The sequence below is a fragment of the Hevea brasiliensis genome, chromosome 18 (genome assembly GCF_030052815.1).
Source record: "Hevea brasiliensis isolate MT/VB/25A 57/8 chromosome 18, ASM3005281v1, whole genome shotgun sequence".
Classification (NCBI taxonomy): domain Eukaryota; kingdom Viridiplantae; phylum Streptophyta; class Magnoliopsida; order Malpighiales; family Euphorbiaceae; genus Hevea; species Hevea brasiliensis.
In genome coordinates, this window is record NC_079510.1 from 50,628,099 (window position 1) to 50,652,147 (window position 24,049).

Consider the following 24,049-nt stretch of genomic DNA (forward strand, 5'->3'; position numbering starts at 1 on the left):
TTTGGACCTTGACTCGCATTAAGGTCGCAATTCTCCCGTATTTCTTTTCAAATCGTGCCTTGACCTGATCGGGAAGCGACCTCCAACCATTAGATGCACTCGAGGTCGTTTCATTCTAACCTCAATTTTATTCAGGTCCCATGAAGGTAGTAAGCTAGCATGTGCCTTGGAAACATCGTTTTGCGGGGGTACTGGAGTATGAGTTGATTTGGACCAAAGTTTAGCATTCTGAACTTCTTCTGCCGACTGACTCGAGGATGCCATGATAAAAATGATGCCTATCCTTTTTACAGACTTTTGGTTTGGTGATGCCTGTGGAAAAACTCGTTAGCAGGATAAATTCAGGTAATCTTGTATTATATTGTTGGCAGAGTGGTACCTACACATTTATCAAAGTAGGAAAATGTGCAGGTTTTCTTAACAACATGATTCAAGATTACCCTTAAAAGTAAGAATAAAGTAAAATTAACAGAATAGGGTAAGAGTAAGTATGCCCCTTTTGTCCTAGCATAGGAGACTCGATCTGGGATGAGTGCTACCTAATTGGATAGTTCTATCTTATAAGGTAGCTTACTACGGCTTTCAGCTATTGTGATAGTTTAGCTCAAGGTCTAATTTTCTAAAAGCCACAGGTTCCCAAATTGCCCCTACTGTAATAGTAGAGCCCCGTTCTATAACCATGATATTATCGGGAAAATTCCACGAGTATCACAGTGGATAGAACGAGTTTCAATCTGAGCAGAAGCCTTCACGGATACTAACGGGGTAAAACCCACGGGTACCGCTACATGACCCCCTCCTACTTTCCTAAAAGGGTAAGAAAGCCCGGGTATAGGACCGAAGTGTGTGAGGACATCGTGTGAGTGTTCAGTGTGTGAAGGGACACCTTTACCTCTTCCCAATTCAGGGGGATTTTATTCTTCCCATTTTTTCCCTTTTTCCTTTTTTTTTTTGAAACGGAGAGCACTGTAGGGAATAAAACAAGCGAAACAAGCAAAACAAGCGGAACAGTTAGTAGGAATAAACAAAAATTAACACATAAAATATTGCCGGGTGAGCCCACCTAACTATAATTTGATTGAAAAATTAAATCTACTTTTGGACCTCTAGACCGGGGTTAAATCTCAAGATTTCCCCAGTGGAGTCGCCAAGCTGTCGCAAGGTGTTTTGCGGTCGCCTGAACGAACCCTCACCGAAGTGGGAAAGAGTGAGGAGTCGCCACTTTAATTTTGAGGGAAATTAAAGAAAACCGTTTATGAAGATAAATCGAGATGAAACCACTTCTAGGCAGAGATTCTAGGTTCGGGGTCTGTAAACGGGTGGGGAAGGTATTAGGCACCCCACCTCGTCCCTTAACAAGGGTAAGTAGATTTAACTTTGCATTAGTTAGGAGGGCTTGGATGGACATGTTAATCCTTTTGACTAAAGGAACATTTGATTTTTCACTAAATTTGGATCACCCAGATACATAAGTAAATGAGACAACCTTAGTGAGTTACTGTTGTTTGTTAATTTTGTTTGAAAGGAATATTTTATTGAATTTTAATTTAAGGATCAGATAAGAACTCTTCTCCGAACTCTGTAATATTTATTAAAATTTTGAGTTGAGACCGGATAAGAACTCTCCTCCGATTTCTGTTAAATATTTTTTTAAAAATTCTGAATTGAGACCGGATAAGAACTCTCCTCCGAGACTCGTTAGATTAAAATTGAATTGAGATCGGATACGAACTCTCCTCCGATCTCTATTAAGTGTTTATTAAAATTTTGATTTGAGACCGGATAAGAACTCTCCTCCGATCTCCTTTCTAAATGTTTATTAAATTTTTAGTTTGAGAACCGGATAAGAACTCTCCTCCGATCTCCTTTCTAAATGTTTATTAAATTTTTAGTTTGAGAACCGGATAAGAACTCTCCTCCGATCTCTTTAATATTTATTATAAAATTAAGTGAGGATCGGATAAGAACTCTCCTCCGATCTCTTTTGAATTTGGACACAGCCATATATCATAAGAGTCTAAGTTTAAGAGTTCTAATATTTAAAGGTGCCAAAGGTCGAAATAAGACTTTTTTTTTTAACTCGTTGGTACTTTGTGACTAAATAAGGGACGCCGGACTGAATTTTGCTGACCTCCCCTAAGGTCACTTTACCAGTATCCTATCTGTACTCTTTTTCTTATCTGAGTTTTGATTTTTATTCTGCCTTATGGCATTATGCCGGATCGCCTCCCATGTCAGCCTAGTGATTCAATTTTGCTATTTCCCTGACGTGTTATTTAGACCCTCTTTTTTCAAAGAGACACTTTAGACACAGTTACCTACATTTTGTCTAGCTGCTTCTTCGTAACTCGGGGCTAGATGACTTGTGTTCAGAAATAATGAAGGTTAACAAAAGTGTGGGTTAGCCAGCACGGGAGTAAACTAGAGCATATCTTTCCTTTGTATTTTTTTAGCGTGACATGAACTTAAAGAAAACAACAGGCACAAGAAAGAGAACGAAGGAAATACGTGAAACAAGAACTAGACTTAATAAAATGGCGATATTAACACTGACCTGTAGGGAGACGAGTCTATTGAACTAACTACAGAATCGCAAAAAGTAGCAAGATTGCAGGTTGGCAGCTGGAGGTCTATGGTTCGCCTCAAAATGAAGTGTTCTTTGTTAAAATGTAAACGGGTCAGAATAACCAAGCTTGAGTGGAGTTGAGCTTAGACAATATGAATGGAAATAGAGGATAACAAAGACAGAAAGTGAGAGTGCCACAGGATAATGAACGAACTGAAAATGAAAAATTTCAGTATTCAAGAATCCCTTTTGCAAGAAACACTTCAGAAAACTAGTTTCGAAAGTTTCTTCCTACGAAATCTCAAAAAAAATAGCAGAGTAACAAACTGAATTAAGTTTCAGAGTTATTCTGCTATAGTTACTGCCTCTTGTCTATATGTCTTTTTCGCCCCTTGAGCAGTTTTCAGTGTATTTATAGGAATCGTGCTCCCCATGAAGGGTCGTGGATTTATTTTGATGGAGATGGAGGGTCTGGATTTTGAATTACATGATCGGATGCTTGAGAATTAAAGAGAACCAAAATGAGCAGTGAGATTATTCTTCGAATATTCGTCCTTTTCTTCTTTCAATCTGACGGTCTCAAATCCTCTTGTCCGGAGTGATCTGAGGGCTAAGAGCGAAAGACGCTGGTCTTGTCGTCTTCTCTCTTGATCCAAGGGTTCCGGGCTCGTCCTTACAAGTGAGATCAACGGTGGAGATTGGGATGTAGAGGACTGTCATGACATACCCTGGCACCTGTCAGCTCCTATTCCGATCTCTCATGCTGATCTCCCATCTTCCGATCTCTATTATTCCGATCCCTTAATCAGCCCTGGTCCGGTCAAAGCATTAATTCCTCTCGATTCCCGAAGCGTCCGCTTCGTTTTTTGCTTAGCAATAAATGCTCAGTTTCTCCCTATATATACCCCTGACAGAAGAAACTTCCTTCATTCGATTTCCCTCTTTTCCTTCTTACTTTCCAGTTCTAGCTGCTCCGACAGAAGTTCCGGCCATGATTGTGGTTTTTGATCCCTTTCTGATAGACTTCTTTGTTCCTCGACTGAAAATTTACGATCCTGGTGATCGCATAACCTTGTTTGATGATGGTGAGAGAACTAGACCAATTAATCGATCTGAATCGCGGATCTCGATCGTGTCGATCCCGAATCATTCCACCGGCATAATCGGCGAACCGATTTTGGCCGAGCAAATTGCTAATGTTCCGCCGACCCTTGGCGGTTGTTCTTTCGAGTTTATTCGGCTTCTCACCACATTGGATGTTCCGATAGCGGCTTTCCTCCACATTGGGTGTTCCGACAGCGGGTTAAGCTCCGGTCGGCTACACCCTTTGGATCAGTCACAATGTTGACTATTGACACAGGCCTCTTTAGATAGGATGTTCCGCTGATCTTTTAGAGATCGGCCTTTTGATGTAATTAGATCTCTAATGTATTTCGATCTTTAGATCGCCCAAATTATGTAATCTGACTTTTGGAAATGTATTCCGATCTCTTGAGATCGCCCAAATGATGTAATCCAATCTTTTGGAAATAAAGATTTTATTTTGTCAATTGTTATCTTATTAATTATTTTCCGAGCTCTAATATGATTATCTGATCTGATTCTTTACTTGAATGACACTTATCCGATCCGTAATTCGAAACACCTGGATCTGCCGATCTATAATTAACCGATCTCTTTATGGAATCTTGGGAATATGCGTGAGACGTGTCAGAACAGCTGGCGAGTCCCGCTAACCGATGCAGTGCCTGGGACATCGTGAGCATTAAATGCTCGGACGAGTATAAATAGGGGTGAAGGGTTAGCCATTTGCTCCTGTATGTCATTTTCAGTCTCTTGCTCACAACTTCAAAGTTCTCTCGCTTTCTCAAGTTCTTTCGACGCCGATCAGACTCCGATAAGGGCTTTGATCTTCTTTTTAGTTTAAATTCTTTATTTCCTTTGAAAATGAACGGCGCCGAAGGTCAGAGAGCGACGAGCCCTCCTTCCATTCAGTTCTCGTGGTCGTCTGATGAAGAAGAGGTGGTCGGGCCGAGCGCACAACCAGAACCTCCTGGGTCTCCGTTCCAGCTCGGGGGCAGATCGCACCATCAAGGCATGCACCTTCTTCAGGGAAGGAGAATCTTCCTATGGACGTGCTGCCATCGATCTTGCAAGAATCCGATTTGCAATCGTTCATCCAGGAGTACAATATTCGTCCTGATTTGTACGAACTTATCCGCTGTCACGGCGATCATCGAGCCGATCACTTCTTTGAAGAGAATGACATGGTTATGGTATATGAGGAACAGTTAAAGGTCGGTCTTCGGTTCCCTCTGGACGACTTCTTCAAGGAGGTCCTAAAATATCACCGAGTGTGCATTGCCCAAGTTCACCCTAACTCGTGGCGTATCTTAGTAGCCTTCCGAGGCTTGTGCCGAGCTAAGGGAATCAGTCCTACGGCTAAGGTGTTCGCGAACGCACAAAGTGCTAACTCGGCCGAAAGCACGATGAGCACTGGTTTTTTCAGTAAGCCTCATTGTGGGCTCTTTACCGATCTGCCCTCCTCCCTTAAGAATTGGAAGAACCGCTTCTTCATTCTGAGGAGCAAAAATCCGACCTGCTTTGAGGACTTCCCCCGTAGCTGGTGGCACCAGGGGCCTTTGATCCCGAAGCGTATTACCCTGAACAAGGAGGAAAGCCTAATAGTGATGGAACTGAAGAATCAGGCGGCCACTCAGAAGTTCTCCTGTTTAGATGCGGTGACTGCCGAGCTGCACCATTGGACCATACAGCTGATCACCGGCCAAGATCGCGAACTTCCGCTCTCTGACCTCGGCATTGGTATTTTCTACATCTCAGATCTCAGGACCTTAGCGATCTCACTGACCTCTTCTTTGTGCAGGTATGGCGGGTGGTGAGGGTTCCAGGAAGCGGAAGAAAGAAAGAGAGATTTCCCGGAAAGTAAAAGAGATGAAGCGTTCGGCACTACTTCAAACACCCGGCCATGAACCTGGGGAGATACAAGGGGACCCGCCTCGACCTTCGGGACCGCCGATCGCAGAAGCTGTCCGATCTCCTCCTCGACGAGAAGAGCCGCCTCCACCTCCTCCAGTTGCTCCAAGCACAGAAGGGGGTCGTTCTCGACCTCCTGCGAGGCCCCCTTCTCGTGGCGCTCAAGTGCTGATTGCTTCCCTGGAGAACAACCGGACTGTTCGGGAGAACCCCGATTTTGCCAAAGTCTTGGGGTCTTCCATCTGCCTTCGGGAGGATCGGGACAGACTGTCTCCGGACAATCTTGACGACATCCTGACCCGATCCATGAGTTTGAATGTAGAGTCCGGGAAAAGGCTCACCGCCTGGGTAAGGAGGTCGAGAAGAAGAGTCAAGAAGTGGCATCCCTCCGATCCCAACTCTCATCCGCTCAGGATTACATATCTCAAATTGAGGGGCGCATGAAGTACTATGAGGATAAGCTGGCCGAACAGACTCATATTCTGGCTGAAAGGGATCATGCTCTTAGAGAAGTCCAGGCGCTCCGGACCAACGAAGCTGCTCAGGTCGCTCACCTTGCTGAGGAGCTTAAGGCAAAAGATGAAGAGATGGTGACAGGAATAGCCGGTGCCTATGTGAATGCTCACAAGGATCTCTTGACCGAACTCCAGAAGCGTTACCCAGAGGAGGACTTCTCTTGGATGGCCGACCTGGCTCCCGGAGGTGAGAGTGAGGATAGTGAGGAGGAGGCTGAGGGTGAGCGAGAAGACGGACCAAATGTAGATCAGGCTGGGGGTGTTCCTCTAGCTGAATAACTTGTACAAATTTTTGAAATGAAATGAAGTGGAATGCCCTTTTTTGTTTGATGAATGGTTATGATCGGAAAATTTCTAAATTATTAAACACTTGATTGTCTAAGTATGTTGAAATAACTGAAAATGATTATTAACCTAAGTGTGAGAGATCGGAAAACACAATGAGCATGAGATCGAAGCGGACTTGGTCAAAATCGGCTTAAACACTTAGGATCGGGGTCATCATTAAACCGGTATGGAACCTTTAATCATTCTTAAACTTTTGAAAGAGAGATCGGCAATAAAACTGGTAAGAAGAGATCTATTGTCAATTTATTTCGTTTGCCAACAGAGATCAGGAATATTCTTGACTAGTCCGGAGATTCGACAATGGGTTTGAGAGATCGGTGAGCGATCTAATAGACTGGTAAGGCTTTGACTGATGTGAGGACTTAGCATTGATTCAATTCTTTGTGAGGAGAGATCGGAAATGTGACTGTCTATCAAAGAGGGATCGGAAATGTGATTAGCTGTCAAAAGGAGACTTAGTACTGGGGGTCAGTTTCAAAGTTTTATTGATTTTGGGGATCGGCCAAAATATGGTGTCGACACTTATCCATCTTCCTTGTCAAAGCATCAAACTTAGCATTAATCATATTCATGGCATCAAGCTCAAAGATACCAGCTGGTTTCTTGATCTCATTCCTCTCACAAATCCATTGGTAGTTGTTATAAGCAATTTTATCAAGAGGAGAAAAAGCTTCATCTTCAGATTTCTCCATAAGATCACCTCCAGAAGATGCATCAATTGTACTTCTAATAGCTGGTGAAACTCCATTGTAAAAGTATTGAACAAGCATCCACTTAGGAATCCTATGATGTGGACATCTCCTTTGCAAATCCTTATACCTCTCCCATGCTTCATACAAGCTCTCATCATCTCTAGGTTTGAAAGAAGTCAGCTCATTTCTTAGCTTAGCTGTCTTGCTTGGTGGAAAATATTGAGCTAAAAATGCTTGAGAAAGTTCATCCCATGTTGTGATAGAACCCAGTGGCAAAGAATGTAACCACTCTTTAGCTCGGTCCTTCAGAGAAAAAGGAAATAATCTGAGTCGAATTGCATCATCAGAAACTCCATTTATCTTCAACATATCACTGATCTCAAGAAAGTGTGCTAGATGCACATGTGGACTTTCACTTGGATTTCCTCCAAATTGTGATTGTTGTACCATTTGACAGAGTGCAGGCTTCAGTTCAAAATTATTAGCTTCTACTCTTGGTCTTGTGATACTTGGCATGAAATCTCCAATGTTAGGATAGGCATGATCCTTCATAGAGCGGTTGTTATTGTTGTTGGCCATTTCTTCTTGTAATTGCTCTTGCTCTTGTGCTCTTTCTTGTTGTTGTTGAGCTTTAATTTCAGCTTTTCTCCTCTTAGATTCTGCTCTTAAAGCTTTTGCTGTCTTTTCTATTTCTGGGTCAAAGAATAGATTGATTTCTTCACTTTTTGTCCTTCTCATAAAATAAAGCACCTGAAAAACAAAATAAACAAATTCTCAAAGTAAAATGGTAAAAAGAAAATAAAATAAAGTGCCCAAATTAACCAAACAAACAATTGTTCAATATCAAATAAAAAAAATCAAATCCCCGACAACGGCGCCAAAAACTTGATGTGACTTATCCGCAAGTATACGAGTCGTCTCAAGTAATAAAGTGATGAATCAAGTATCGTTCCCACGAGGATTTGCTGTTTGATTACCAAACTATGAATGAAGCGATTATTTGGGCTAATGATTAATGAATAAATGGTAAATGTAAATGAGTAAGGTAAATTGATTAATCTAATTGAAATGGGTAAGGAGCAAACAAATAAATTTTAATTCTAGTTCGCAATTAAACTAAATTAATAATGGGTAATTTAAATGAAAGTCTAATTATGGTAAAAGTGATTCCAGAGTTGGGGGTTTATGTATAAATTAATTGGGATTTGTCTTGGGCATTCCAATTTTTAGGGAAAAATAGAGTTTGAAGGAAATTGATTCTAAATTCCTTTGATATCTTTTTCACGCAAACCAAAGTGTGTTTTAAAATAACCAAACCTACTTTCGTATGTTATTTGATTACTTTAAAACCCATTAAGTTTTGTAATCAATAATTAATTCCTCTTAAAATCCTAGTTTATTTCTAAATCTAGGTGGTTTTAAGTTCCAATCCTTGATTATCTATCAATGACTTTCACCTTTCGGTCCTTCAATCAAAGATTAACACAATACCCAATGGGTACCAACATTAGGCAAGTAAATCAAGCACACAAGGAAGGAATCAAAACTCATATTTATGTAAAATAAGGAAATACCCAGTACAAATCCAAAATTAATCTAAAACATACTTCCCAACTCTGAAATCTAAAGAGATTACTCACTCATGATGGTATTTACAAGAAAGGATGATGGAAAAGTAAAGAAAAACATGATAAAAGGACTAAAATAGAAAAACCCAGGTAGAAGAACCAAAATCTCTGGTTTCTGGAGCTTCAAAACTGATGCAGCAACTCCTTCCCAAAAGGAATGGCGTCTCCTCCTCTTCCTCTATTAAATTTTCTTTCCTTTTTTTTCTTTTCTTCCCTTTCCTCTTGTGGCAAAAATAAGGAAATGATGAATTTATATCGTCCCAAAAAGTTGCCCTAAAAGTAAATAAGAGTCAAGGAGTGGGTAGGAAATGAGGTGTAAAATTATCCAAGTCAGCAGCATCTTTCACGTTAGGGCATGCGCTTAGGGTTCGCTTAACCCTAAGCGACTTTCTAGCGATTTCACTGGTCAGACCGTCTGCTTAAGGTTAAGCAGACCTTCAGCAAATCTTGGCAGACTTAGAGTAAAATGGATTTTTCTGCTCATGCTTGACTTGTGCTGCACTTTAAGCACTGCCGCTTTACCCTAAGCATGATCTTAAGCAAAGTTTCAAGCAAATTTCGGCTGGTTTGCTCTTTCAAGGCTTGATTTCTTTAACTTTCCTCCATGCTTAAAGAACTCCAAATCTCTTCAAATCACTTCCTATTGCACTCATTGATCTTCGATTTGCCACGAAATCCTATCAAAAACAACAAAATTACAAAAATCAAATATAAAGTATCTAAAATTAACAAATAAGATAAAATAAAGCTAAAAACATAAAATACACTAAAATATGAGGGCAAAATGGATGCAAAACTACCCTAAAATGCCTATATGAAATGAGTGTAACACTTTCTCTATTATCTGGAAATTTCTTTTTCAATTCCTTCGATTTTAGAGAATTACTAATATCGTCTAGTGAAATACTGTCTTTCCCTTACAACAGAGTATCAACAAAAGTTTCATAGGAGGGTGGCAAAGAACATAACATAATAAGGGCCTGATCCTCACTATCAATCTCAATATCAATATTAATATTCTTCAGATCCACAATGATTGAATTGAATTCATCTAGATGTTCTTTAATGGGCGTACCTTCGCTCATTCTCAGATTGTAAAGTCTTTTCTTCAGATACAGGCAGTTAGTCAGCGATTTGGCAGAGTATAACTCCTCTAATTTCTTCCATGCCGCTGATGCTAAGCTTTCACCAGTAATCTCGCGTAGGACATTATCAATTACGCTCATGAAAATCACACTCAAGACTCTCTCCTTTAGATCAGCCTTCTTCGCCTCTTTCATACCTTATGGAAAGTTATCCTCGATTGCCTTCCTTAGACCTTGTAGGATCAAGGAAGATTTAATTTTAATCTTTTACAAACTGAAACTTGATCCACCATCAAACTTTTCCATCTCATACGTAAACCCTAGGTTTTACGCACAAAGCTCTGATACCAGTTTGTTATAATAAGCACGCAAATCTAAGGCACACACATAAATTGCACAATCACACAATATTAAAAAGAGAAGAAGAATAACACATGATTTAATGTGGTTTAACCGTAAGATCTACGTCCACGGGCAATACAAGAGAAAAAGGTTCTACTATGATGAAAAGAGTAAGATATAATCAATCAGAACTCTCAAACCCTAACTCCAGTGTATTTCTCGAATATCTCACAACTCTACCACGAAGGGTAGAATATTACAATATTTATACTGGTCCATATCGCAGGGGCGTTGCCCCCACACCCCCAAGGAGATCAATAATGGGCTTCGGGCCTGGCCCTATCAGCCCATGCCCTCCACTACCATCACAGATCTCACTTTTTTTCCCAATCGAATAACAAAAAACGTGAAACTCTCAGGTCAGGCCACACATTCGGACCCATGAAAATATATTCAAAATTTTCAAAGCCACAAATAATAAACAAGATGCCTATGTGGCATAGCTTTTGGATACAAGAATTTTGATTTTTGATCCAAGGCAGAAGTAAAACAATTCTATGCCAGAGCTTTGATTATCCCACCAATACCCTAATACCAGGAATGAAATTTGTGCAGAATCGAAAGGTAGGACTGAATTGGATTTTGGAGATCAGCAAATGACCCAGGAATTGGAGACTACTCACTTGAGTTAAGCCTCAAAGGCTCTGCTGGAGATCAGCAAATTCAAATATTTTTTCCTTAAAATTAGAATCTACTCATACATATATGATGATGATTTCTAGCGAGACAATGTAAATATAAAATTCTCTAAATTCTAAAATATACCTTTTATTGTGTTTGTTGAACTAGTATAATATTTATTTTCCAATGTAGGAGATCAAACGATTTAAATCATAATATTCTCTTTTTATTTTAAAATTTTCAAAATATTTAAAAAATTACTCATCACCAAAGCATTTTTCAAAGAATTTTACTAGACATAATGACGCAAAATTTATCATAATTATGTTATAAAACTTTCATATATTAAGCAAAGGCTGGCCCGTCCGATCCTTAATGGCCTTGCTTGCGTAGTATTTTTCCAGTGAAAAAAAAGAAAGTGAGAAAATTTGTACATTATTTTGCCCAAAATAAATATGAGTTTATTATGGTTATGGATTTCATATTCATACAGAGAATTAGGAATGAAAATTAAGAGAGTAAAGACTGAATTTTTTCTAAGCCACTAAATTAAATCAGATTAAACTTATAATCCTTTGCTTTAGTTCTCTCAGCAAATAGTAAATAGATTATGAAAGGTTCTACGTAATTTTCATATACAAAAATAATACAACGTGCAGTTGAATCCTAAAACTAAGGACAAAAAAAATTCAAGATTCAATGGTGAAGGCAGTTCTGTCAAAATTATCTATGAACGCCAATTATCAACATTCAAATTCGGGCTTGGTTGACCCAAATATGAGGTGCTTGTTCATGCATAGTTAACGAAATTTCCAAGCAATTATCACTAGCACATGGTAGACAAGTAATTAACTTTTGAATTTTCTAACGTTAAAAATCAGCGACTTGTCAAAATAGCTTGTCATGGTAAGGACATCAAGCCACCCACAAAAAAGCATTCAAAACGTGACAAAATTCCCATGAAAAATGCTAGGGAAGAACCCTGTTTGAAATCAAAATGACTCATGGCTTCCAAGATACACTCTCTCAAGCATTTGCTTCTACTCTTCCAAATCACATTAGCTGCCTCCCTTGATATCATACCCATAAACCAATCCTTTACAGAAGGCAATCTTCTAGTCTCCAAGGGAAATAATTTTGCATTTGGGTTTTTTAGCCCTGGCAATGCTACCAGTAAATATCTTGGAATTTGGTTCCATCAAGTTTCAAAACCATCTGTTGTGTGGGTGGCAAACAGGAACAACCCTATCACTGGCTCCTCGGGAATTCTTTCGATCAACCCATGTGGGAATCTCGTTCTGTATAATGATCCTAACCGAAAAGTTCCACTTTGGTCTACAAATATTTCAGGGGAAGTAACTGATTCTTGTGTGGTTCAACTCTTGGATTCAGGAAACTTGGTTTTGCTCCGAGGCAGAAATAAAAGATTGGTGTGGCAAAGTTTTGATCATCCTACTGATACCCTTCTACCTGGAATGAGAATTTCGCTAAATCCGAAGACAGGTCTAGAGCGGATCTTAACCTCATGGAGATCAGAAGATGACCCAGGAACTGGAGACTACTCGATTAAGTTCAATCCAAGGGGGATACCGCAAATCTTTCTTTATAAAGGCTCAAATCCTCACTGGCGATCCTCCCCTTGGCCATGGAGGACTTTCTCAGATTTATACAACTACACTTATGAATTAGATCAAGAGGAGTTATACTTATTATACCATATCAAAGATGCTTCTATTATCATAAAAATTACGATTGATGATCAAGGATTCAACAAGTGGCTAAGGTGGCAAAAGAGTGATAATCAATGGAAGGAGTTCTGGTCTACACCTAAATACAGGTGTGATTTCTATGCACAGTGCGGCGCTTACAGTAAGTGTGATCCTAGCAATCCTGATAGATATGAGTGTTCTTGTTTACCTGGGTATGAACCCAAATCCCCAAGGGACTGGTATCTAAGAGATGCATCAGGAGGATGTGTCAGGAAGCGATTAGAATCTTCCTCAGTCTGTGGACATGGAGAAGGGTTTGTGAAAGTTGAAAACGTCAAGTTTCCTGACACTTCAACTGCAGCTTTTGTGGGCATGAATATGAGCCTTGTGGAGTGTGAACAGGAATGCTTGAGGAATTGTTCTTGCTCTGCATATACAAATGTAGAAATTGCTGGGAAAGATAGTAGATGTGTAGCATGGTATGGGGAACTAATAGACACAGCAGATCATATGGATAACAAACATAATCTGTATGTTCGTGTTGATGCAACTGAATTAGGTATTGCAACGAATTTTGAAATGATGAGAGATATTATTATTATTATTATTATTATTATTATTACTTTGGAAATCATTAAAGGGTCTTTGGAGTAATATTATTTTCTTTTTTCCACTGATGCAGTTGCAAATGCCAGAAAGTCAAGCTTTTTTCTCAGAAAGGGGCTAGACATTCTAATACTGTCCGTTGTTTTAGCATGGCTCACCGTTATCTTATTTGCCTATTTGTGGATTAGGAGGAAGAAAAGTGGTAAGAAACAAACTTACAGATTGCTTTTTGCTTTTCCATGTTTTATCTATTCTGCCTACTGTTCTCTACATGATCTAAGGAACACATAAGACTATCTTCTTAAATAATAATTTAAAGATTTTCTGAAAATTAACTGCTCTTTACAGAGTCCCATAATCCATCAACAAGTAGATTACTCATTAGTTTGTTAATTTGTTTAAGGACAGTGACTAAGAACAAATGGAAAAGAAAACTCTTTGATCCTACCACTGATTCAATCAACTACAAAAATACTCTGGTGGCAAGTGAGCTTGGTCGGAATAGCCATCCTCCTGACATAGAATTTTTTGATCTCGGCACCATAGTTGCTGCCACTAACAACTTCTCTCCAGCTAACAAACTTGGCCAGGGTGGCTTTGGTTCAGTTTATAAGGTCAGTCTCTATGCAACATCTGAATATTTATTGGCCTTGCCGGGTTATATATTGACTCATGTAGACATAATTTCAGGGTCAGATATCTAATGAACAGGAGATTGCTGTAAAACGACTATCTAAAAGTTCAGGGCAAGGAATAGAAGAATTTAAAAATGAAGTTATGTTGATTGCAAAGCTTCAACATAGGAATCTAGTGAAACTTCTTGGATGCTGTATTCAGGGAGGAGAGCAAATGTTAATTTATGAATATTTGCCAAACAAAAGTTTGGACTCATTTCTTTTTGGTAAGCATTCTTGCTCATTTGTTGCTTTTGTGACAAATTGGCTGCCCATTTTCTTATGTTTCAAAAGAAATATGATTGAGGTGCACAGCCACAGACTGCATGATTTAACACATTAGCCCAAATGATAAATATGTAAAATCTTTGTTGTAGATCAAACAAGAAAATCATTGCTTGATTGGAGGAAACGCTTCAACATAATAATAGGGATTGCTCGTGGGATCTTATATCTTCACCAAGACTCAAGGTTGAGAATTATTCATAGGGATTTAAAATGTAGCAATATTCTATTAGATGAAGAGATGAACCCAAAAATTTCAGATTTTGGCATGGCTAGAATATTCAAAGCTGACCAAATTCAAGAAAAGACAAACCGAGTTGTTGGAACATAGTAAGTATTAGATGATACAATAGTTTATCACTATGAATACCCATGAAAACTCACTCAGTCTAATTCAATAACTTTGTTTATGTAGTGGGTATATGTCACCAGAGTATGCAGTGTTTGGAAAGTTTTCAATAAAATCTGATGTGTTTAGTTTTGGCATCATATTGTTGGAGATAGTGAGTGGCAAGAAGAGCACTGGGTTTTACCAAGAGGATTCTTGCTTGAGCTTGATAGGACATGTAAGTGATGGAAACTTTTAGATACATATATTGGATAGTTCTGTTCATCCTAAGTATATATGCTAATGCTTTGAACCATAATAGATGTGGAAGTTATGGGAAGAGCAAAGAGTGTTGGAGATGGTTGATTCATCACTAGAAGGATCATATCCTCCCCAAGAAGCCCTGAGATGCACTCAAATTGGGCTCTTATGTGTTACAGAAAATGCTGTGGACAGACCAACTATGTCAGAAGTTGTAGTGATGTTGAGTAGCGAAACAGCTGCTCTTCCCTCTCCAAAACAACCTGCTTTCATTTTCAGAACATCTTGTAGCAATGCTATATCTCTAGCAATAGGGGAAGAGGAAGACTCATCTTCCATCAATGAGGTTACAATGGTTAGCTTTGTCACCCGCTAAAGATTATAAATGTGTATGTAAATTGTAATTATAGACTCAATCTAGTAGTCTATTTGGGAATTTCAGAAAAATTCCTCCATCATAGGACTTAACTAGTCGAATGCCTACATATTTTAATTGACTTGAATTGCACAATTAAAATCTTTAATTTTCTTTCATAAAATTACAAAATTAAATTAATTTTCATTTTTAATTAAAAAATTCCTCCTAAAATTAAATCAATTCCCATTTTAATTATTTGAATTAAAAACTCAATTAAAGATTTTTTTTTATATAAAATTGTACATTTTACTTAAAATGAAATTGTAATAAATTAAATCAAACAGTGTATAAATTGAAATTACTAAAAAAAAGTTAGAATTAATTAAAAATTAAAAATAAAAATAAATTGAATGGATCAAAATGATGATAAATCAAACCTAATTGATTCAATCTCAATCTCTTTTTTCTCAAATTAAAACCATTCAACCCAAAATTAAAACCATGGAAATTTAATGTTATTAAATTCATTAAACATTAGAACACGATGAGGGTGGAAAAAAAAAATATTGAGTTGACACGGAAAATATTAAAAAGGGACAAAAGAAAAAGCAAATCTAAACTTGTGCATAAAAGGCCAACTGCCACATACACATCACATATCACGTTGTCCCTTTTTATCTTCTTTTTCTTCCATTTGGCTTTTTTTTTTAATATTTTTTTATAATAATAATAATTATTATTATTATTATTATGAAAGTGAATAAAAGAAAGCAATCCACCTGTTAATTTCTTTTTTTTTTTTTTTTTAGCACGGCACCTCAATTTCTTGTCGTTTCACCTTCAACAAGAGGCTCATATTACTCCACCTATCACTCTCCACAAAGCATTTCAATTCAGTAAATTCATGCCACCCATACCCACGTACAATCTATGAAAATAAATCTAAGACAATGATTTATATGACTAAATTTACCCGATTGATACATGTTCAAGTCTTTCTGCTTTGATTTTCTGTTAAAAGAAAACAGTAAAAAATTATCAAAATAAAGAAAATTAAATTCAAAAGTTAGTTGGTTAGGTGAGTAATACACAACGTAATTAATTGGTTTTACATACACTGCTTCAAACTTAATTAAATTAAAGCCAATGTAGTATTTGATGGGCCACACATATAATAAATTCATATGACACATGCACAACAAATTTTTTTTTTTTTCAATTTTCCCCATTTGTTATTACCAGCAGGTGAATCTTTGATTGTACTGTGTCAGTACAGAATTGTGCTTGGAGGCATTTGCCAAATATACATTTTGTCAAAATATAAAAGAAAGCTTCCCCAATACTTGGGCAGGTAATGCCATTTCCCACCTATCCTTCTTTCTTGGGAAATGTCATTATCACTTACTCTCACACACACACTTGGCAACATCACCTCTTCATAAGCTTGATGGGTAATTGGGTTATTTATTTATTTATTTATTTGGGGACATTAATTTTTTTAAAATTAATTACTGAACTTTAATTAAAATATAATGACATTAGCTTTAATTTGTACTTTAATTAATTTATTAATTAATCACTTGATTGCCTATCTAAAAAAAAAAAAAACTAAACTTGCACTTATAGTTCCCTGTACCATAAGCATGGATTGATGTTGGGTATAATTTGAACGTTTCTTGTAATTCATTATTAGTGTGGAAACTTCACATTGATGACTTGAGAATTCTTCTCAAATTAAGTGTGAATGTTTCACATTAATGATATAAATATTTTATTTTTTTAATAATTTATTCAATTAATTGAATACACACTTTAATTAATTTTTTTTCCATAAAAATATGTACATTTTTTACATAAATTAAGATAATTAATTAATATAGTTAAATCATTAAATTTTATTTAATTTTTTAATACACTATTCTCTCATATTATTCTATTAAAAATTAAATAATTTATGTTTTTAAATTATTTTTAAACTTAATAAATTTTATTTTTTTAATACATAATAAATGAGATGTATTAATAAATTAATAAATAAACTATTATTTTTTAAAAATTTTGATTAATAATTTGAGATAGTAAAAAAAAATCCCTTTGTGTAACACACGGCGTAATGAAAGGAAAATTGGGGTATTTAAAAAAAAAAAGAAAGGAAATTGGGATGAAGCATGAGGGTAAAAAAGTAAATGCGTTAACGTTTAAGGGCTAAAGAGGCTTCTGGTCATCCTCCTCCTCCGAGCAGTTCCAAAAACCTCATAAAACCCCTCGCCCTCAATTTTAAGAGAGAGACAAAGAGAACCTCGATTTCTTTTTTAGAGAGAGAAGTGGAGGGAAAATTACAGCAACCCTCTTGGGGAAATGGCTACTCAGTTCCCGGACGATTTCAAGTGCCCGATTTCTCTCGAGATAATGTCGGACCCGGTAATCCTCTCTTCCGGTCACACCTTTGACCGTGCTTCTATCCAACGGTGGCTTGACTCCGGCCACCGTACTTGCCCAATAACTAAGCTACCACTTCCCGACCACCCTCCTCTCATTCCCAACCATGCTCTTAGAAGTCTAATTTCCAATTATACCCTCCTCTCCCCTCCAAAATCACAGCCTAACCCTTCACAGCAACCGCAGCCTCAAACCCTAATCTCCGCTGTCATTTCTCCGTCTTCTCCTCTCAACTGCAAGCTCGACTCCCTTTCTCAGCTCACCAGGCTTAGCAAACTAGACCATGCCCTTCGCCGCCAGCTGACCGAGTCTGGAGCCGTGTCAGCTGTTCTCAACTGTGTCAGCTCGACGGAGACTGTCCTTCAGGAGAAAGCCCTCTCTCTATTACTCAATCTCTCCCTTGACGACGATAACAAGGTGGGTTTAGTAGCAGAAGGCGCAATTGGTCGGGTTGTCACAGTTCTACGGATTGGGTCGCCGGATAGCCGTGCCTTGGGTTGCACTATCTTGACCAGTCTTGCAGTCGTAGAAGTGAACAAAGCGACAATCGGGGCGTACCCAAATGCAATTCAAGCGTTAGTCACACTACTAAATAATGGGAAAGTTAGAGAGGTGAAAGAAGCAGCAACAGCGTTGTATGCTATCTGTTCATTTCCGGATAATAGAAGGCGAGCCGTGGAATGTGGGGCGGTGCCCATTTTGGTGAGGATAGGCGGGATGGGTCTGGAGAGAGCAGTGGAAGTCTTGAGTGTTTTGGTGAAGTGTAAGGAAGGGAGAGAGGAGATGGGGAGGATTGGTAGGTGTTTGAGGGTTTTGGTGAAGGTGATTAAGAATGGGAGCGAGAGAGGGATTCAATGTGGGCTTTTCACTTTGAATTCTCTGTGTTGTTACAGTGAGGAAATCTGTGGGGAAGCCAAGAGAGAAGGGGTTTTGGAGATATGTTTGGGGTTGGTGGAGGATTACAATGAGAAGGTAAGGAGTAATGCTTTAAGTTTGGTGCAAACGCTAAGTGGGTGTCGCTTGGTGGAGTGATGGAGGGTCGCTGTCGGTTATGGATGGAGGTGAGTTGGGGATTTTTCGGTATTGTTTTTGTGGGTATGAGTACTCTCCTTGCTGGATAGTTCTGTGTACAAATGAAAGAAAAGGATTAGAGTTTGATGGGCGATATGTTCCTTCTTTTTGAAAAAAAAAAAAAGAAAGAAAGAATTTTTGTACATTTCAATAAATCAATCTCTGAATTCAGAAACTTGTAGTTGAAAGATTATAAATTGGTTCTTTAAATTGTAATTTGTCAAAATTTAGAAAATTTTGTATCCAAACCATTTACCATTTTCCTGCTTTTCATTGAAGTTCTTGAGGATTTTCAATTGGGTGGTGGGAGAAATAGCATCTGAACCTTAAATTTTATACAATATGACGGCTTAACTGTGATTTATGATATTGAAATTAGAAATTAGTAGAAAGGAAACCTGTTTATATGTATTAAATTTGAATCCCTTTGAGCTTGTATGAGAGTTTTTACAGCCATTGAATAAGCGTCATATCTGTCCGTGGTCGACTAGTTTACCTCGTCATGTTCCTGCTGTTATTCCTTCCTGTTGAAGAGCATCATCCCTTGCTTTTTGTTCCCGAGTATACATGTGGATTCATGGAGTTGTCCACTAAGAGTTCACGATTCTTGAATCGGGATGGACTCTTTCCCCTTTTGCTAACTTTGCACAATGGCCCCGGAGAAGGCTTGCTTTGGAATGGTCAGAATGTCCTTAATACTATAGATTCTGAGTGACTTTATTTAATCTCCATTATAGATATGTATCTATACATAGAGCTGAATAAGTTGTGTTAAGAGTTCTCAACATGATCTCTTGAGATGAGTTGATTCCACTAATGAGAACTAGGAATTGCATTTTAAAGCATGTAAAGGATACTCTGCTTCAGTTTAAAATATATGCTGAATGTTAAAGTTTTGCCAGGTTTTAACTCTCATACAGTTTAGAATTCTTTCCTAAAATGTGATTTGTTGGATCGAATGAACAAGGATTTGATTTACAGTAGTTCTGCGAGGGCTTCTACTTTCTAGTAGGGTGGAGAATTTTTGATGGGGAAGAACAATGGAACATCTTTGTTCTTAAGAATCAAATTTCTGAAGCTTGCATTGATGATTTAGTAATTTGAGCAAAATAGTTGTATGGAAGGGAACAAACAAGCTGATTTTTGTGGGTAGATGAAGAATTTGTTTGGCAGATTGGTACTTTCTGCTGGTTGATTTGGTGTTACTTTTTTGATGATACACTTCAACTCTACATGAAGCAACTGTGTGCATTCTTATCAGCAGCTCTACAATCACAACACTATACGTGAGGTGGTTGCCGCTGCTTCTGTATGCTGCATGGTTAATGATTACAAAACTCTTTCTAGATGAACGGTACATGGTGGGTCATTTTCACGCGGTACATGTACTGATACCTTTTCTTTAAAAGCTTTTTTGGTTTTCTGTGTTGACAAATGGTTCATTTTGCTCGAGCTCATTTTAAGCTAAACCATTTGTTAATGTTTGTCTTCAATTTAACCTGATAAATCCTGGCTTTATTGATAATTTGGTATTGGCAGATTGATTCTGTTACTCAACGCCCGCCAGAAAGCAGCAAAGAGATTAAGTTTGTATATATCTCACTGAAAAAACAATGAGCCGACTCCATCGGCCAATTTTGACGTTGGCTTGGTACATTTCTTTGACAAAGACATATATCAAGTAAATGAACTATATCATCCAAGAAGTAAAGAACAAGAAACTTTTTGAATTTTAAATTGGGTTGAAAGTTTGCTCCTCTCCTCCATTTGGAATAATGGTGTGAAACTAAGTTAAGATTCTCTATATGTGATTGGACATATTACCAATATCATCTTGACATTGATTTTGGATTAAGTGATTGGATTGTTAGAATTGTAATAGCTTCAAAATAACAGTTAACAGCAATTAAAAGGGTTAATGCAATTTCCTTGTGTGGCAAATTGAAAGCTCTTGGGGCCTGATTCGGTTGCCTAATACGCCATCCTTTGGGCTGGGGAAAGCTATGGGTGACATGGACAATCTTGAAGGAAAGAAACTCCAGAGTCTACACCTTTGATTCTGATTGAGCTATGCTGCTGTTCCTTGGTTGGCCAAACAGTGTGGAATTCTTGATTTTGTTGAAATAATAGAAGAATGTGGCAAAGTAAGTAGAGCTAATTTGTATAGTGGTGAAACCAAAAAGGAAGAAGAAATGTTCCATAATGGCATCCTCTCAAAGGGCAACACCAACTACCAAGAAAAGCCAATTTTGAAGCCATGATTGTGGAGAAGTAGGTTCATGTTTTTAAATATAAAAAGAAAGATTCGTGAAGACATTTGGCCTCCTCCTCCAAGCATTGCTTTGTTGGATATGATTTGAAGGAGGGGCCATGCTCTCCAAGCATTCGTGGAGCGCAAGCCATTTCTGCTTCTCAAGCTCTTTGTGGGTCCAATCAAACACGTTTATTTTATACCTACTGACTATTAATCAACTTTCAATGGTGATTTAAATTTAAGATTTTATAATTTATTCGATAAAAAATTATCGGGTGTTATTATTATTTTTATTTAAATTAATAAATTATCTTTTTTTATTTTAATAATTTATATTTAAATATTACATATAATAAGATGTAAATAAAAATAATTAAATTTGAATTTATCAACTCTCAAGAGTCAAAATTAATGTTAATTGCCCACTTTAATTCTTCTATTTCACCAACCTATAATTAGATTTTAATTGAAATGATGTCTTAGCATCATAGAGCACTAAATTATTAGGGTTAAGAGAATTTCATGCCTTGAGGACAACCCAAAATCCACTCATAATTTTCTCATTTCAAAATGATGCCATTCAAGATAAAATAAAATTAAATTTTTAATATTTTTAATTAATATATATTTAAAATAATAATGCTATATATATATATATATATATAGCATTATTATTTTAAAAATAAAGTGTTAGGAACGGTTGAGTTGACATCTATCAAAATTAAGTGGTGTGATTGTTAATTTACTTAGACAATATATAAATGAATTGGAAGGTTGTCATTATTTATTTATTTAGTTATGTATCTTAGCAGACATGTTTAAATTAAAATAATTTTCCACGTTGTAACAGTTTACTAGATATTAAAATATTTGTTAAATTATTAATCTTATAATATAGTTCTGAACCCAACTTGTTCAATTATATTCCCTATTTTTATCATGGATGCACCCTAACCATCATCTATTATTATTATTATTAATTAATATCTTTGAACATCAAATATTTGAATTGATTTTTTTTATTAATAAATAAAGAGGATCAAATTTAAAATCTTTTAATTTTTTTCATTTTTTAAATAATTATTTTTTTATATATTTTCAAGAAATAAAAAAAAATGACATGGGAGATAGGATAATGTCATTTTTTTATTTGTCCTTACAAAATAAATTTATCACCAACAAATGGTTAGATGAATGGCATGATCTGATTTTCAGGGATTCTTAATCTGAAATTATCTTTATTGACAGGGTTTTATTGGAATACGTAGGACACCACGTACTTAAAATAAAATAAAATAAAATATTTATTTTTTAAAAGGTTTTTTAAGATATAATTAAGAGTAAATCAAGTCAATGATCAAGACCCTCTAACTAGTGATGAGATGCATCAACTCTCGTGCACATTGCGTCTAGATTCATTAATTTGAATTTATTTATTTATTTATTATAGAGAGAATAAAATAAAAAAGTTGACTAGAGTGAATTGGGGGAGACGTGATTTGATCATTAAAGTATATATATATATATATATATATATATATATATATATATATATATATATATATAGTTAAAATAGTATCAATTGATTAGGCGTGCACATGATCTTTTCTTTCTTTATTAGGTTTCTCTTTTGCTTAAGCTAAAGATTATAATATGGAAAGCTATGTTCTAGACTTTATTTATTAAATAAAGGCTAAAATATTTTATTATAATTACAATTTTGAAGGGTTAATGCTCGTTATGTTTGAATAGAATGATCAAAATCAGACATGGTCAGCGTCCGAATCAATAATTCAAGAACCTGAATTGAAATTGAATTGATTTTAGAGAAAGAGGTTTTGTTTTCCCTTTTTAAGCTTTGAATTAAAACTAAATTAAAATTGGCAATTCAATTTGCTAACTTCAATCCAATTCAAATCGGATTAAAATTGGGCTGAATTATCATCCAATCTTATTCTAATTCATTCTCTAGTCAAATCTTTAACTATTAGTTACAATCCAAAATTAGTTGGAATCGAACCGGTAGCTACACCTAATAAAACCATATATATATTTTTGATGTCGTGAATCCTATATGCTTTTTCTATTTAACTTTAATAATATGCCGATTTAAAATTTTATAATCATAAAATAATATTAATAAAAATAATATTTTATTTCATATCTAATGTTACTATTTAAAATATTAAAACTCTAAAATATTAGCAAAATATTACTTTCAAATCAATCCCCTTAATGGTCATAAGTTTTTATTTTTAATAGCTATAAGATATTATTTGTTTATAATAATAATAATAATAATAATAATAATAATAATAAATATTATTATTATCAAATTATTTTAAAATAATTAAAATAAAATAATATTAAAATAAATTAAAATTTATTAAATATATAAAAGGAATGGAGAAAATTTTTAAGTATTGATTTTCTTTTAAAGTAAATATAAGTTTTGATTTTAAATATTTTTAAATTAAAAATTAAGAAATATAATAATGTGTAATAATTATATTTTTAAATTATATATTATAGCTATTTAGAAAATATGAAAAAAAATTTAGTGTTGACTTTTTTTTATTTAAAAATCAAAGAATAGATATTACTTTTAATTATTAAATATGTTTAAAAGAAAATTTAATCATTAGTTTCTCACAAAAATTTAAATATCTCCTTGTATCATATTCTAATTTAGAGTATATATTTAAAAAATAAAATAAACTTTCAGTTATCACAATAATTGAAGAATCAATATTTATTAAATTTTGAAATTAAACGTTGATCAATAAATTATCAGTAATTAAATACTAAATTTAAGTGCAATATATTTATTAAAAATACTATACTAAATGGTTTTGATTTTGAAAATTAAATTAGAAAATATGGGTCTTAATTTTATTGCCATTGATATTAGGAAATCTCACAATAAATGATAATTATATTTAATAATTAATATTTTTTATTATTTAAATTTAAAAGATCAAATTAATTAATGATTATATTTAAAAAATTAAATTATATAATAATTATTTAATACAAATGTTAGGAAATACAAAAAAAAAAAAAATACCATCATAACTTCAATGAAAATTTATCATTTGTTATAAATGTGATAGATTTAACATCTTATCTCTTCTTAAATTTGTTTTACAAAAATATGGATTATCTTAATTTTTTCTATTTCTAATTAAATTGGACTTTTCAAATAATAATAAT

At 35.6% G+C, this 24,049-nt stretch overlaps 2 protein-coding genes and 1 non-coding gene across 5 annotated transcripts; all 3 read left to right on the forward strand.

Annotated features, from left to right (window-relative positions):
• The first annotated feature begins 7,203 nt into the window (after positions 1-7,203).
• LOC131176200 (small nucleolar RNA R71) lies at positions 7,204-7,310 on the forward strand. Its single transcript, XR_009146325.1, has one exon. It is a non-coding gene; the product is annotated as a small nucleolar RNA R71 (small nucleolar RNA).
• Positions 7,311-11,775: 4,465 nt separating this feature from the next.
• On the forward strand, positions 11,776-15,169 carry LOC110654938 (G-type lectin S-receptor-like serine/threonine-protein kinase At1g11410). 3 transcript variants are annotated; one of them, XM_021811085.2, is made up of 7 exons: positions 11,777-13,119; positions 13,243-13,368; positions 13,575-13,780; positions 13,857-14,067; positions 14,218-14,455; positions 14,630-14,691; positions 14,776-15,123. In XM_021811085.2, the coding sequence occupies exons 1-7, from the start codon at positions 11,856-11,858 to the stop codon at positions 14,817-14,819; spliced, it is 2,151 nt and encodes a 716-aa protein (XP_021666777.2). In that variant the 5' UTR covers positions 11,777-11,855; the 3' UTR covers positions 14,820-15,123. The 3 variants fall into 3 exon arrangements, with proteins under 3 accessions (XP_021666776.2, XP_021666777.2, XP_021666774.2); XM_021811082.2 differs by having other exon boundaries at positions 11,780-13,119; positions 14,541-14,691; positions 14,776-15,169; XM_021811084.2 differs by lacking the exon at positions 14,218-14,455 and having other exon boundaries at positions 11,776-13,119; positions 14,776-15,169.
• Positions 15,170-17,278: 2,109 nt separating this feature from the next.
• LOC110654940 (U-box domain-containing protein 8) lies at positions 17,279-18,942 on the forward strand. The gene has a single exon (XM_021811087.2). It carries the CDS (start codon positions 17,431-17,433, stop codon positions 18,541-18,543), a length of 1,113 nt encoding a protein of 370 aa, XP_021666779.2. The 5' UTR covers positions 17,279-17,430; the 3' UTR covers positions 18,544-18,942.
• Positions 18,943-24,049: the final 5,107 nt, after the last annotated feature.

What these genes read in the sequence shown, in the direction of transcription:
- LOC110654938 (XM_021811082.2), top strand. Translation starts at nt 11,856, where the DNA reads ATGGCTTCCAAGATACACTCTCTCAAGCATTTGCTTCTACTCTTCCAA. An exon ending in TGTTGATGCAACTGAATTAG is followed by an intron (nt 13,120 to 13,242) that starts GTATTGCAACGA and finishes CCACTGATGCAG; the next exon opens with TTGCAAATGCCAGAAAGTCA. An exon ending in GCTTTGGTTCAGTTTATAAG is followed by an intron (nt 13,781 to 13,856) that starts GTCAGTCTCTAT and finishes ACATAATTTCAG; the next exon opens with GGTCAGATATCTAATGAACA.
- LOC110654940 (XM_021811087.2), top strand. Translation starts at nt 17,431, where the DNA reads ATGGCTACTCAGTTCCCGGACGATTTCAAGTGCCCGATTTCTCTCGAG.